Below are 14,249 nucleotides of genomic sequence, written 5' to 3'. Positions count from 1 at the left end.
TGTCACTTATGCTTTTGGTGTCATACCCAAGAAACCAACACCTAATGCTTAATGGTACCTTTGGAACAGGAGAAGTTTTAATGATGATAAAATTCAACTCATCAGTTTGTTTCCTTTTATGATTTGTGCTTTTTGTGTCTTTGCCTACTGTAAGTTTGCAAATGTTCTTTTCTTCTAGAAGTTGTATAGTTTTAGTTTTCCACTTAGGTCTATTATAAGACCAACTTCAAATTAATTTTAATACATGGTGTGAAGTAAGGAGGATACTTTTTAATTTTTCCATTGGGATATCCAATTTTCAGCACCATTCATTAAAACGTCTTTTCTTTTCTCAATTAATTGCCTTGGTACCTTAGACCATATAAGGCTGACTTAATTTCTGGACTCATTCTATTCCATTACTCTATATATCTGTCTTTTGTCAATATGATACCATCTCATTTACTGTAGCTTTCTAGTAAGTCTTGAAATCAGGTATCAGAGTCCTCTAACTTTGTTATTATTTTCTTAAAATTCTTTTTTTTTTAAGATTTTATTTATTTATTCATAGAGATGCAGAGAGAGAGAGAGAGAGAGAGAGAGAGAGATAGAGAGAGAGGCAGAGACCCAGGCAGAGGGAGAAGCAGGCTCCATGCAGAGAGCCTGACGTGGGACTCGATCCAGGGTCTCCAGATCACGCCCTGGGTTGCAGGTGGCGCTAAACCGCTGCATCACCGGGGCTGCCCTATTTTCTTAAAATTCTTATAATTCTTAAAATTCTAGAGAGGTGCCTGGGTAGCTCAGGTGGTTAAGCTCAGGTCACGATCTCAGGGTCCTGAGATTGAGTCCCGTGTCGGGTTCTCCACTCAGCAGGGAGCCTGCTTCTCTCTGTGTATATGTCTCTCTCTCAAATAAGTAAGTAAATCTTTTTAAAAATTGCTTTGGGGGGATCCCTGGGTGGCTCAGCGGTTTGGCGCCTGCCTTTGCCCCGGGGCCTGTTCCTGGAGTCCAGTTCCTGGGATCGAGTCCTGCGTCGGGTTCCCGGCATGGAGCCTGCTTATGCCTCTGCCTGTGTCTCTGCCTCTCTCTCTCTCTCTCTCTCTCTTTCTCTGTCTATCCTGTCATAAATTTTTTTAAAAATCTTAAAAATTGCTTTGGGTATTCTAGATTGTTTGCATTTTCACATGAATATCAGAGGCAGTTTATCTACTATTTATTTATTTATTTATTTATTTATTTATTTATTTATTTATTTATTTATTTTGCAGAAGGGCTTGTGGGAATTTGGGATTGCATTGAGTCTTGTATATTAGTTTGGAAACAACCAGTAGCTTAAAAAATCAAGTGTTTCAGTCCACAAACATGGTCAGTCAATCCCTCATTTATTTAGATCTTTCATTTCTCTTAATGTTATATAGTTTTCAATGTGTGACCCTTCTATATTTTTGTTAAATTTGTTCTGAAATATTTTCTTTTTTTGACTGATTTGATTTGATTGATTTTGTTTCTAAATACTTGGGGAGTGTCTAGAGCGCAACATTTGGGGGGACTTATTTCACATTATTTGTGCCTGGGAGGTTTTTGGTTTCCTAGGAAACATCATCTTGGGCACTGATGCTCAAATATAACAGGGGCTGCTCAGCACCCTAATTTTATTACTTAGCTAATTGCTATTTCGATTCTGAGTACTGTAGCATATTTGTTCCTTTGCAAGCTACAGCAGAGACTTGATTGTTTATAGTGGTCTATATTTACAGTTTTATTTGGGTTTTGAGAGAATTATCTTTTTTTTTCCAGAATGCTAATTTTTGAACCATTCTTCTTTAGATAGTATAAGGTCAATACGACATTGAGATAAGATGCCATTGAGAAGTCAGTTTATTTAGAGTTTATTCCTCATCTGCTTTGGTTGTGGCGTATCAGCCCATATATTTGGTGATGATAAAGGCCCCCCCCCCCCAACTCCTCCCCTTTGACGTCTATACCAGCATGGGATGTAACATATACTTCAGGCTGGTATAATTCAAAGGACATATCGGGATGACTATTTTTTTTCTTATAAAAGTATTTTATTCCCTATTGAATTATATCATGTTTTCAGTAAGACTTAAATTTCTATATATGGGTCACTCTCAAATTTCTATCATCAGCCTGGACTCCTCCCCTGAAACCGTGCATGTATATCCAACTTTCTGCTCGAGAGTTCCACTTGGCTGTGTAATAAGCATCGCTCACTTACCAGATCCAAAATAAACTCCTGAATTTTACACAAAATCTGCTTCTCCTGCTGTCTATCTCCTCTCCGCAAATGGCAACTTTGTTCTTCTAGTTGCTCAGGCCAAAACCCTCAGTCATCCTTGACTCATCTTCTGCTCTTCCGCCCCACCATCCTATCCATTGGCAAATCCCATGGTCCCAGCTTGGGACTATTGGTAATCCAACCCCTTCGCCATCATCTCTGCAGCTACCACTCTGATTCAAGCCACCATCATTTATGAAACGTATCTTTGTCCCCACAACCTTTCCCACTGCACTGTTCTTTCTTAGCAGATCAGCCAGGCTTTGCTGTTCCTCTGTTGAGAGCTCCCATTTGCTTCCCATCTCAGTAAAAGACCAAGTCCTTAGAGCGACCTCCAGGGCACTGTGTGTCCTGGGTCCCTGGTAACCTCTCTGACCTCAGCTTCCCCTTCTCTCTCTCTCATGATTTCATTCATCTGCAGCCACACTGGCCTTGCTGTTCCTCAAAAGGCCTGCATGACTGTGGGCCTTTGTTCCTGTTATTCTTTCTGCTTGGAGCACTTTCCCTTAGAGATCTTAATGCTATCGTGGAATGAAGGAAATATTCAAAATTTTGCCAGATAACACTTTCTCATTGAGATATTCCCCAGATCCCCTATGTGAGATAGCTACTCCCCCACCACCTCCTGCCACACTCATCTTCATTCCCTGTCCCCTTCCCCAACTTGGTTTTTTTCTATAGCACTTGTCACCCTCAGAAAATTTTTCTCACTTCTGTTCTCTGCTAGAGCAGTGCTTGAATGGTATGGTAGGCATTTAACATGTATTTGTTCAATTAATAGAATTACATATAAGAAGGATAATGGTTAACAGTCACAACCCTGACAAAAAACTTAGGAGCCACTTTTTTTTTTTTTTAAAGATTTTATTTATTTGAGAGAAGGTGAGCAAGAGAGTGTGAGCAAGAGAGCTAGGCAGAGGTTGAGGGAGAAGCAGATTCCCTTCTGAGCAGAGAGCCAGATGCAGATGTGGGGCTCCATCCCAGAACCGCGGGTTCATGTCCTGGGCCAAAAGCAGATGCTTAACCGACTGAGCTACCCAGGAGCCCCAGGAGCCACTTTTATCCCAATTTTACAAGGAGAACCTGAGCAGAGGGGTTGGATTGTTTCCCCAAGCCAGCAAGTGGCCCAGTGAATGCCCTTAACCAGCATAATACAATACACTGCTGATATTTTCTAGGAATAAATCTAGTAGGTAACACTAATGTGAATAGTTTACTTGGAAAAATATATATTATTTGTGATTAAATAAGGATTTTAAAAGCAGAGCTAACTAGAAAATGCCCTGTATTTTGTCATGGTTTGTGTGGGGGGAAAAGTTTACTAAATATTATCACAGGAAATCACTAAACTAATCTCCACATACATAGCAATGATCATGTTTCTTTCTTAGATAATTTTGTCAATTAATGAAGGAATAGATGAGCATGTTTTACCAATATTATGATAGGTTGCATTACGTATATTCCACATAAGATACAAATATGTCTAATATTTCTTTCATTTTGTGATAGTATTAAGATATGTAGAAGTTACCTGCTGAACTAGAAATGCTAATAATTGAATGCACTTTCTCTAAAGAATTTTAGATTCCTGAATAGTCTAAGACATGAAAATATATACAGCCTTCAAGAGAAAAGTGTGGCTTATCTACCCCATTGGCTTCTGCATGAACCTGTTTGTGGGGGTTGCCAGTGGTAGCTTCATGTGCATATTGTATTCATAATTCATGCAGTGTGTTCCCAGAAACAGTTTTAATTAGAACACAAATTATTACTCCCAAGAGAAAGTCTTTTCAAACAGGCAAGAGTTATAATGAAGACAAAAGTGTTTCTGCCTATGATACCTTAATATATTTACATATAAATTTCCAAAGTCTTATCTTTGTTCATAATATGACTGTAATTGAGAATCTAGGGTCTGATGACTTTTGTTTAGTACTAGGTGAATGGGAACAGGTTGGGGGCACAGCTGGTCTCTGCAATGGTTTTCTTTGTGGAGGAGCCATCATGATGCACAACCTCTGTACCCCTTGGGGTTTGTGTGGGGACTGTGGGTCACAGGGAAAGCTGTGTGGAGGAGATACACTTGGATATAGGGTGATTGGGACAAGCCAGATGAATGCGCTTGGAATAGGTGGGGTGGGGCCTGTTCCTTCAGCCCTTCAGCCTGATACAAGGAGAAATATTAAGGAGCCTGGGTGGGACATGAAGGGTTTAATGTGTGAGGGGGTCCAGTCTGTGAGGGGTCTAGTCTGAGGGGGGGGGAGTTTAGTCTGTGAGGGGGTCCAATCTGTGAGGCGGTTTAGTCCGTGAAGGGGTCCAGTCTGTGAGCAGGTTTGAACTGTCTTCTCTTTTAATGTAAGCTGTTATAACTATAAATTTTCCTCTTAGCACTGCTTTTGCTGCATCCCATGAGTTTTGGGATGCTGTGCTTTCATTTTCACTTGTCTTAAGATATTTCCTCATTTCTCTGTGATTTCTTCTTTGACCCTGGGGCTGTTTGAGAATGCATTGTTTAATTTCTACGTTTCTGTGAATTTTCCAGTTTTCTTTCCATGGCTGATCTTCTAGTTTCCTTCTGCTGTGCTTAGAAAAGATACTTTGTATGATTTCAGTTTTTTAAAATTTATTAAGCTTTGGTGGGTTTTTTTTATTTTGTTTTGTTTTGCCTTATATGGTGGAGAATGTTCTGTGCAAACTCGGGAAAAATATGTGTTTTGCTGTTGTTGGATGGCATTCTGTGTGTGTCTGTTAGGTCCAACTGGTCTTTGGTGGTGTTCATGTCCTCAGTTTCCTAACTTAACGTTCCGTCTGGTGGTTCTATCTGCTATGAAAGGTAGGGTATGGAAGGCTCCTACTATTTTTATAGAGCTATCTTTTCCTCCCTGCAATCCTGTCGAAGATTGCTTCGTGTATTTTGGAACTCTGCTATTCTGCGCTTGTTTGATGCTTGTATCTTCTTGGTAGTTGACCCTCTTATCATTGTATAATGTTCTCCTTCGTCTCTTGTAATAGTTTTTCCTTCTGTTTGGAGAGAGAGAGAGAGGAGAGAGGGAGAGAATCTTAGGCAGACTCTATGCTAAGCACGGAGCCCTATGAGGGGCTCAGTGTCATGACCCTGAGATCATGATTTGAGCAGAAACCAAGATTCAGATGCTTAACCCACGGAGCCACCCAGGTGTCCCCAGTTTTTACTTTTTATAACCACATTCTTATTACAATCATTTTTGACTTAAAGATTTTCACACTACTTTTCTAAACATCATCTTTTCCATTCTTTCCCATTCAAATGAAACTTAACATATTTCATTAAATTTCTAATGAGTTCTTTAAAGTTCTTTAATGGGATTTAAATATCCCATACATTATAGAACAATTGTAAAAAAACTTTTGTTGTGTTTTTTTTTTTTAACAGTTTATTTTAATTTCAGTAGAGTTGCCATACAGTGTTATATTAGTTTCAGGTGCACAATTTAGTGATTAGTAATTCTATGCATTATCCAGTGCTCATCATGTTATCATTAATCCCCTTTACCTGTTTCACCCATCCCCCCTACAGTTGTAAAAATTTTCATAGGTAATAATTGGTTATTAATACTCAAATTTGAGAATCCATAAAAGTTCATAAAGAGTAAAGTCATGTTTAGAATATACAGCATCAATTTCAGAAATTATCCATTTATTAACTTATATGTTGTACAAATATTTATTTGATTTGAGGAAATATGTAATACTCTAAAAGCCAGCAAGCCGAGGCTTGTAAAATTAAAAATCCAGACGGTATCACCATGAACTTCTTTGCTTCTAATTTCCTAAGTAGATAAAAACAGGGCTTGTACAAAACCTGCCTATGCAGTAATCCATTTCTGAATATATCAGATTATACCTTTTGGTTTGAGATGCTCCTGAACTGCAGTTCTATCTGATAACTTATTAAAAGAAACAGGCTCTCTGCTTCAGCTAAACCAATTTCCTCACGCCCTTCAAATGGGATGTGTACATTCCAACCTCCAGGTTTGCTCTCATGTTTTTCCAATCTCGATAATGCTCTTTTTACTCTTGTCAGGCATCTAGATCCTTTCTTTCCTTTCAGAGCATCAGGGTAAACCCCCTCACCATCCCACCCAGGCTCCTTACAATGCTGGTCTTTGTACCAGCCCTTCATCCTGGAGCACAGTCGTCCCCCACCCCACCCCCAGGTCCCCAGCTTCTTCTGTCACCTTCCCTGGATAGGTTCTTGGCTGCCCACTCCCCTAGTCCCAGCCCGGTGGGGACCTGGGCACCCATGTGGGGGGTGGAATGAGATGCATGAACGCAGCTCACCAACGTGGGCTGGAACCCCGGAGCCACAGGGGTCTGCATGCAGACGAGTATCTGCATGACCAAGAAAGCATGACATTAAATAACAGATAAAAAAACACCATGACAGGTAGAATGAGAGCACAAGAAAGGAAGCAATTTTTTTCCTATTTTTTTGTATAAAGAATATACATTTTTACTCTGCACTGGGCCCAGTGGATTATGTGGCCAGCCCTGCATGTGATTGTCAGAAAAAGCACATCCTGGCAGTGAAACAGTAGGATGGGTATGAGCCCCCACACCCCTGTGCTAAAGGAAGCTCAGTGCCCCAAGGGAGTCGGGGAGTGGGTGCAGCAGAGGGACTCTCAGAGCAGGGGAGGGCCCCATGGGTGGGCCCTGGGTTCAGGAGGAGAAATAGCAGTTGTTTCTTAAATTCCACATGTAAATAAAGTCATGTGGTATCTCTGCCTTGTGTCACTTAGCATTATACTCTCTAGCTCCATCCATGTCATTGCAAATGGCAAGATTTCATTCTTTTTATGGCTGAGTCGTGTTCCATCGTGTATGTATGCCACTACTTCTTTATCTGTTCATCAATCCATGGACATGTGGGCTGCTTCATATCTTGCTACTTCAAATACTGCTGCAAACACTTAGAGGCACAGGTATCTCTTTGAATTAGTGTTTTTGTATTCTTTGGGTAAATACCCAGTAGGGCAATTGCTGAATCATAAGGTAGTTCTATTTTTAAATTTTGAGGAACCTCCATTGTGTTTTCCACAGTGGCTGCACCAGTTTGCATTCCCACCAGCAGTGAACAAGGGTTCCCTTTCTCCAGATTCTCACCAACACCTGTTGTTTCTTGTGTGGTTGATTTTAGCCATTCTGACAGGTGCAAGGTGGTATCTCATTGTAGTTATGATTTGCATTTCCCTGATGATGAGTGATATTGAGCATCTTTTCATATGTCTTTTGGCCATCTGTATATCTGCTCTGGAGAAATGTTGTTCATGTCTTCTGCCCATTTTTAATTCGATTATTTGTGTGTGTGTGTGTGTGTGTGTTGAGTTGTGTAAGTTCTTTATATATTTTGAATACTAATCCTTTATCTGATATATCATTTGCAAATATCTTCTCCCATTCTGTAGGTTGCCTTTTAGTTTTGTGGATTGTTTCCTTCACTGTGCAGAAGCTTTTTATTTTGATGAATCTCATGTTTGAATTTTGCTTTTGTTTCCCCTATTTCAGGAGACATATCTAGAGAGACGTTGCAAAGGCTGATTTCAAAGAGGTTACTACCTATGTTCTCTCCTAGGATTTTTATGATTTCAGATCTCATATTGAGGTCTTTAACCCATTCTGGACTTATTTTTGTCTATGGTATCAGAAAGTGGTCCAGTTTCATTTTCTTTTGCATGTGCCTGTCCAGTTTTCCCAACACCATCTGTTGAAGAAAACACCATTTGTCTTTTTCCCATTGGATATTGGAATATTGGACATCTCCAATGATATCTTTCCTGCTTTGTCAAAGATTAATTGACCATATAATTATGGGTTCGTCTCTGGGTTTTCTATTCTGATCTCTTGATCTGTGTGTCTGTTTTTGTGCCAGTACCATACTGTTTTGATTACTTCTGCTTTGTACATAACTTGAAATCCAGTATTCTGAGATCTACAGCTTTTTGCTTTTCTTTTTCAAGATTGTTTTGTCCTCAGGGTCTTTTTTGGTTCCATATGAATTTTAGGAGTTTGTTCCATTTCTGTGAAAAATGCTGTTGGTATTTTGACAGGGATGGCATTAAATGTGTAGATTGCTTTGGGTAGTATAGACATTTTAACAATATTTGTTTTTCTGGTCCTTCTGAGGAAATAACTGCCCCTTCATTAGTATCATGGAAATTCAAATGGTTTTCAGATTGTTTCATGCGGAAAGGTGGGATTATTAGGTGCAAATCCCCTCATGTTCCTGTTTGGGACATGATGTCAGGCATATGGAAGGAGATTGGAGGGAGATCTCAAAGGGATTATTTGAGAAATTTATTTAGAAATGCTATGCAGTGGGAAGATCACTGGACTGGACACACAAGCTGTGGATTCCAGGCTCCCTTCTGCCCTTGGTCTATATGATAGCACTGTGCCTGGTCTCCCTGGGTCTATCTGTAACGTGAAGGGTCCTTCTTGTTGTTTGTTCATTTGTTTAAGACAAGCCTATGGCCTCTGGTCTAAAATCCCATGGTCTTGTCATTTTTTGGTACTCTCCATTTTCTCATTGTAAATCCCCATGGAACAAGCACAGATGTTAGAAATCTGTTGGATTTTTCAGCATTTGCTAGCTAAGTCTCTCCATTTCCCAAGATGTTGTTTCCAAAACCATGTCTTACCTCTGACTCTGTGGCTTTATAAATAAGGCATGTAGTGCTGAAGCTGGCTTGGCAGCCTGATGAATGTATGCAATTTGTTATTTGACATGGTGAGAGAGGGAGGCTGGCGCGGGAATGGCTGGGTTATAGAGAGGGTCTCTGGTTCCTGTTTGGAAGCAGGCATTTAGAATCCTGCTGGATCCCCCTATGCTGCATCCAGATGATTAATTTTACATCTGGAAATAAAAAATCCTTGCTTCCTTCATAGCTTAGGCTCTCACGCTCTATTCCGGCCAGCCTTCCTTGCTCTTCTCCTGCTCACGGCCTCTCTCTAGAATGATGGTCCCCAGAGCTGCTGTGGCTCTGTCAGTTTAGTCTCCACCACCCTCTGTCTGCCTTCAGCCCAGTTGACAACTACCCCTAATGCTGTCCTTCTTACCAATTCTTTGACATTGCTGGAAACCAATGCCTCCCTCCCTCTGGGCTTCCCTACCCAGCCTCACCCCTTGGAGGGCCACTGGCATTCCCCCGGCCAGTGTGCCTGCTGCATCCACCCAGCAGATGCAAAACTGGATATCAGTGCACCTGTCTGCATCCTCTGCTCCAACACAGGGCTGCTGGGTACTCCTGGAGGGTAGCACACAGCCTGGTGGCTTGGAACTGCTGCAAATTAGATGATGCTCACTTCAGAAGCAGCATCACCTCTGTGATAACCACTTCTTCTCAGCCCTCAGCACCACTCAACTCCCCTGTCACATGCTTCTGGTTAGATTCTTCATTCTCTTATATTCCATTTATTCCAGACTTCTGTTATTCTTCCAAACTACCTACTCCACCAGTTGCCTATTAGAATGGTCTGAGCCTTTGAGGGCGGTACTTTGTACTTCAATTTAAGTATACTAAATAGTACCAAACTTCTCTGTATATAAATTACCCCCCCAAAAAAATAAAAAAATAAATTCCCCATATTTTGATGGCATTGGTGAAAAGACAGTTGGAAATCTTTAATCAAAGTGTTCAATGGGTGAAGTGTGAAAGACAGCAACTTTTGAAGCTTCTAGCAAATTGCAATTATTGAAAACAAAACTTGAAAGACATCCCTACGAAAGAAAGAAAGAAGCTGAACAAATTAGGTGATGAGAGCTTGATAGTGTATCAGAGTTAGTTTTGAAATTCTAGAATTGTGCTTTGGAATAACTCAATCTGTGGGAAGTGTCTTGGTTGGAGCTCCTATTTTTAATTGGATAATTTTATATCTGTGCTGCAATGGAATGAGATTGAGAAGGCTGATTATTTTGCAGCATCCAAATTTGGAGAAGCACTTAAAAAACCATTAATAGAGACAGTTTGACGAAGTTTATCTTTTAAAAATATTTATCCAAGGAAGGTATGATTTGTTGAAGGAGGGTAGCAAAATGACAGTACCTGTAAAAAAAAAATTGGGGCTGAAATATTTATACATTTTGATTAAGAATCTGTCCGTTTAGCAGGATTGCAGACATCAGAGCCCTTGCAGTGTTTTCCAAGTTAAAACATTATAGTCATTAGAGACGAATTCACCGAAGGTGTTGACAGGTTCAAACTTAGTGATCATAAAATACGACTGTGAGGGCGATTGTAAGACAGTTGTAAGCAATCTTATGAAAAAATTCAAAGTGATAAATCCACCTTGGAACAAAGTGAATTCTTCAGATAAATGCATTTAGATACGGATATGGATAAAAATTGACTAAAATATGTGAATATGTGCCAAGAGTAATTATTATGTTGAGATTATTTTCTGATTTTCAGACAACAGAAAGAAGTTAAAAGGGTTTTTTTTTAATTATACACGGATATGTTATTTTAATTTTTTGGTAATAATTTTGCTTTAAAAAATAGTTGTCAAACAATTCCTTTTATGGGCCTTACTAATGCGGTAAATCAGTTTGTCAGTCCATAAGTAAAAATTTCAGACATTATAGGGTTTTATTAGTCTGAAAATGGACTGATTGGATACTAAATTATATAGTAGTTCTCTCTGTGATGCTCTTTTTTTCTTTTTTAAAGATTTTTATTTATTTGACAGAGAGAGAGAGAAGAGAGGGAATGAGCAGGGGTAACAGGAGAGGGAGAAACAGACTCCCCGCTGAGCAGGGAGCCCAATGTGGGGCTCGATCCCTGGACCCCGGGATCAAGACCTGAGCCAAAGGCAGGCGCTTAACCAACTGAGCGACCCAGGTGCCCTGCGATGCTCTTTCTAAGCTGCCTTCTCCCTGAGAATGAAGCCTGCCCTTCATGGCTGTTGCACCTGTGCTCACACATGATTTTATGATTTTTTTTCCTGTTCTTATTTGCTCATATGTGTCTCATCTAACTAAGCTCCTTGAGAACAGGATCTCATCTTACTATTTTTGCACCCTTAAGGTCTAGCCCAATGCCTGGAACATAATAGGTCTGTCATAATGATTATTAAGTAAATGAATTTAGGGATTGAGGGTTTTTCTTTTCTTTTTTTTTTTTTTTTTCAGTAGAACTCCCTAATAAATGAATCCATCGGTAAACATTTGTATTCAACACTACGCCTTTCTTTTCATTACCCCTGTGATAGCCATTTATTCAGACCCCTAGTGACTAAGCAAATGAGACAGAGATATTACTGGGCAACTAAACCTGATATTTCACTCATAATGGATGTACAAGTGTGCTCTCATAGGCGTGAGGGTGCATTGCATACAGATGTGGCATCTGATGCCTTTTTAAGGCAAGCAAATTAAGCCGTAAGGAAGACAGGACATTAAGGAAGGGGAATTTCTTGTCTGTGAAGAGAGTGGTGTGCACAGATGCCCTTAGTACACACACCACAGAGCCCAGGGGCCCTTTGGGGTGGCTTACAGCAAGTCAGAGAGCTCCTGTGCGGGGACTCAGCCCCAGCAGGAAATTTGTAACATCTTGGTATTTTAAGAAGCTGTTGTTCCTCCTGGGAGAGTGGAGTACTTTGAGTTAGGAAGGGCTGTGGATGGATCAGTGACCTCCCACTGCCTCTCTGGAGGGTCAGATGGGATGAGGGGAAGTGGAGAAACTGTCTTGGGTCAGACATGGGGTCAGTGCATTAGAGAAGCGAGTATCTCAGAAGCAGTCCCAGCCAGGGTAGTTCCCACTGATTGAAGCCAAGTTCTTTGGAAGAAAGGACTCGAGACATTTTAAGTTATGAGTCCTTGATAAGGATCCCAGAGGGAGGTAACTGAATTTTTTAAAGACATCTCTAAGTATAGTAGAAGATTATTGATTCCCATGTCTAAATAAATGCAAATAATGGGATTGTTCTGAAATGTTTTTTTTTTAAGATTTTATTTATTTATTAGAGAGAGAGAGAGAGAGCACCAGGGGGGTGGGGGGAGGAGCTGAGGGAAGGGGAGGAGCAGACTTCCCGTTGAGCAGGGAGCCCAATGAGGGGGCTCCATCCCAGAACCCTGGGATCAGGACCTGAGCCACCCAAGTGCCCCTAAAACATTTTTTAAATGATTGCTTATTTTAAAAAATCACATCACTGTATAGATCAAACAACTTCTTGAAGCCATGAAATATAAAGATGATGTGGTCTGTCAGCTTCTTGTGTAATTATATTACACATCCCATGATAATCCCTATAATGAAAAAAAACAACTAAGAGATTACATCTGGAAGATGTTGGGAGTTGAGCAAAATCCCTTTCCACCATTGTGCTTGGTATTTATTTTTTGGCATTGAGATCTCTAAACTGAGGAGTAGAGTTAGCATGGAACAGGTTCCCTTTCACTATAGAAAACAAACAGTGGCTCATAGGAAATCCTCCAGATAGAAATGGGAACAAGAGTAGCTGCCCCCTGAGATCCCAGCAAGGTCTGGAACTGAGGGATGTTTTCCAAGGGCTTCTAAAGGGTGAAGCCTTGTCTTCCAAAGGTTATCTAAAAATTGTCATTCTTGATTCCACACCACCAGGACTGTGACCTTGAGCAGAGACACGTTAGAACTAAGAGACATGCCTGAGTTTTAGTATGTTTTACAAGGACTCAGGGCTGAGGGACTGTCCCTCCCACCCTGGAGGAGCCACCAGAAGCCAGTCACAGGTACAATATTCACTTTGCTCGAAGGGCAGCTTGTTGCAGTGATGGCAGCTTTACCAGGTCCCCTTATGAAAGGACTGCGTTGTTCATCATCTCCAGGAATAGTTCTTCAGTCACTGAATTCTGCCTATTTTTATTCAGGAAAGTCACCCGAGGCCCCTCTGGGCAGTGATTCACTCTCTCCCTGTTCTCAATCATCTGGGCTTGAGAGGGAGAAGGGGTGGCAGTTTTGAGTGGTGGAAAGTCATGGAGGATTGAGGACTGGTGGGTGCCTGGAGATGGACAGCCTGGCACCTGGGAACAGGTGAGTGGGCAGTGGTGGGAACTCTAGACTTTTCCAGTTTTGCAGGAGATGATGAGGCTTGGTTGGACTCTGCCTTGCGTGTTTCTGCCCGACAGGTGTATCTCAGGCCCTCCTATCATCCCCTAACTCTACCTTGCCCAGAGAGCTGGGAACAGACCCTATTTCCCCGATCGCAGTAACAGTGGGAGCCACGAGTCCCATCAAGTGGCAACTGTGACTTTGAGCAATAGTAGCTCCACGGGGGCGGTTTGTTTCTCAGATTCTTTGGTTCTCAGTTCAGCTTATTGGGAAGTTAACACTATTTATTCTTAGAAAAGTCCCATCATTGTGCTACATGCATCCATGGAAATATTAGATCCTGGATGGGGTTACTTCGTAATATACTGATCTGGGATGGTTGTGAAGATATGTTCACGCATGACCGCTCTACTAACACTGAGGGCTGTGCATTCTTATTTATGTTTTAAAAATAAGATTCCATAGACACATAGATGCTTATATGCATAGGAAGTATCCAGAGGCATGTTTAGGAAATTGCTAGGGGTTGATTCATAGAGGAAGGATTGGGTGTTTGGAGTGGGAAGTAAACTGTTTTTACTCTGTGCCCTTTTGTACAAATAAAATTTCTTATGTGGCCATATCTTTTAAAAATGCCTTTAAAGAGCCTCCTTCTGCACTTACTCCCAGAGCTCTAAGACCCTATTGTGAACACTGTTTACTGGATCTTTAAGAACTGCGGTTACTTAAGCAAGACTGGACTTTTCACTGCCAACTTTGAATACTAATGATTTCGTTGCCACCAAGAATTGTCACAATGAGAATCAGTGTTCAGTATGACAAACAATTTCATTTTGCTGGCGTAATCAGAGCCCAAGTCCTCCTGTGTAAGGATGTGATGGAGAGAGCGACGCAGGGGGATTGAT

The 14,249-nt window shown here is 40.9% G+C and overlaps 1 protein-coding gene across 3 annotated transcripts in view; it reads left to right on the top strand.

Annotated features, from left to right (window-relative positions):
* CAMK1D (calcium/calmodulin dependent protein kinase ID) overlaps positions 1-14,249 on the top strand; it is a 434,038-nt gene that overhangs the window by 266,034 nt on the left and 153,755 nt on the right. Inside the window, exon 1 of one of the 3 annotated variants that reach the window (XM_077897219.1) lies at positions 13,286-13,326. The exons of the other annotated variants lie outside the window; for them this stretch is intronic. Coding sequence (XP_077753345.1) covers positions 13,301-13,326 — 26 coding nt within the window. The 5' untranslated portion in view covers positions 13,286-13,300. Of the gene's footprint in view, positions 1-13,285; positions 13,327-14,249 lie in introns of those variants that run through there. 3 annotated transcript variants of the gene reach the window in all.

Source organism: Canis aureus, chromosome 5 (genome assembly GCF_053574225.1).
Source record: "Canis aureus isolate CA01 chromosome 5, VMU_Caureus_v.1.0, whole genome shotgun sequence".
Taxonomy (NCBI): Eukaryota; Metazoa; Chordata; class Mammalia; order Carnivora; family Canidae; genus Canis; species Canis aureus.
This window is presented reverse-complemented; position numbering and strand designations above follow the sequence as displayed.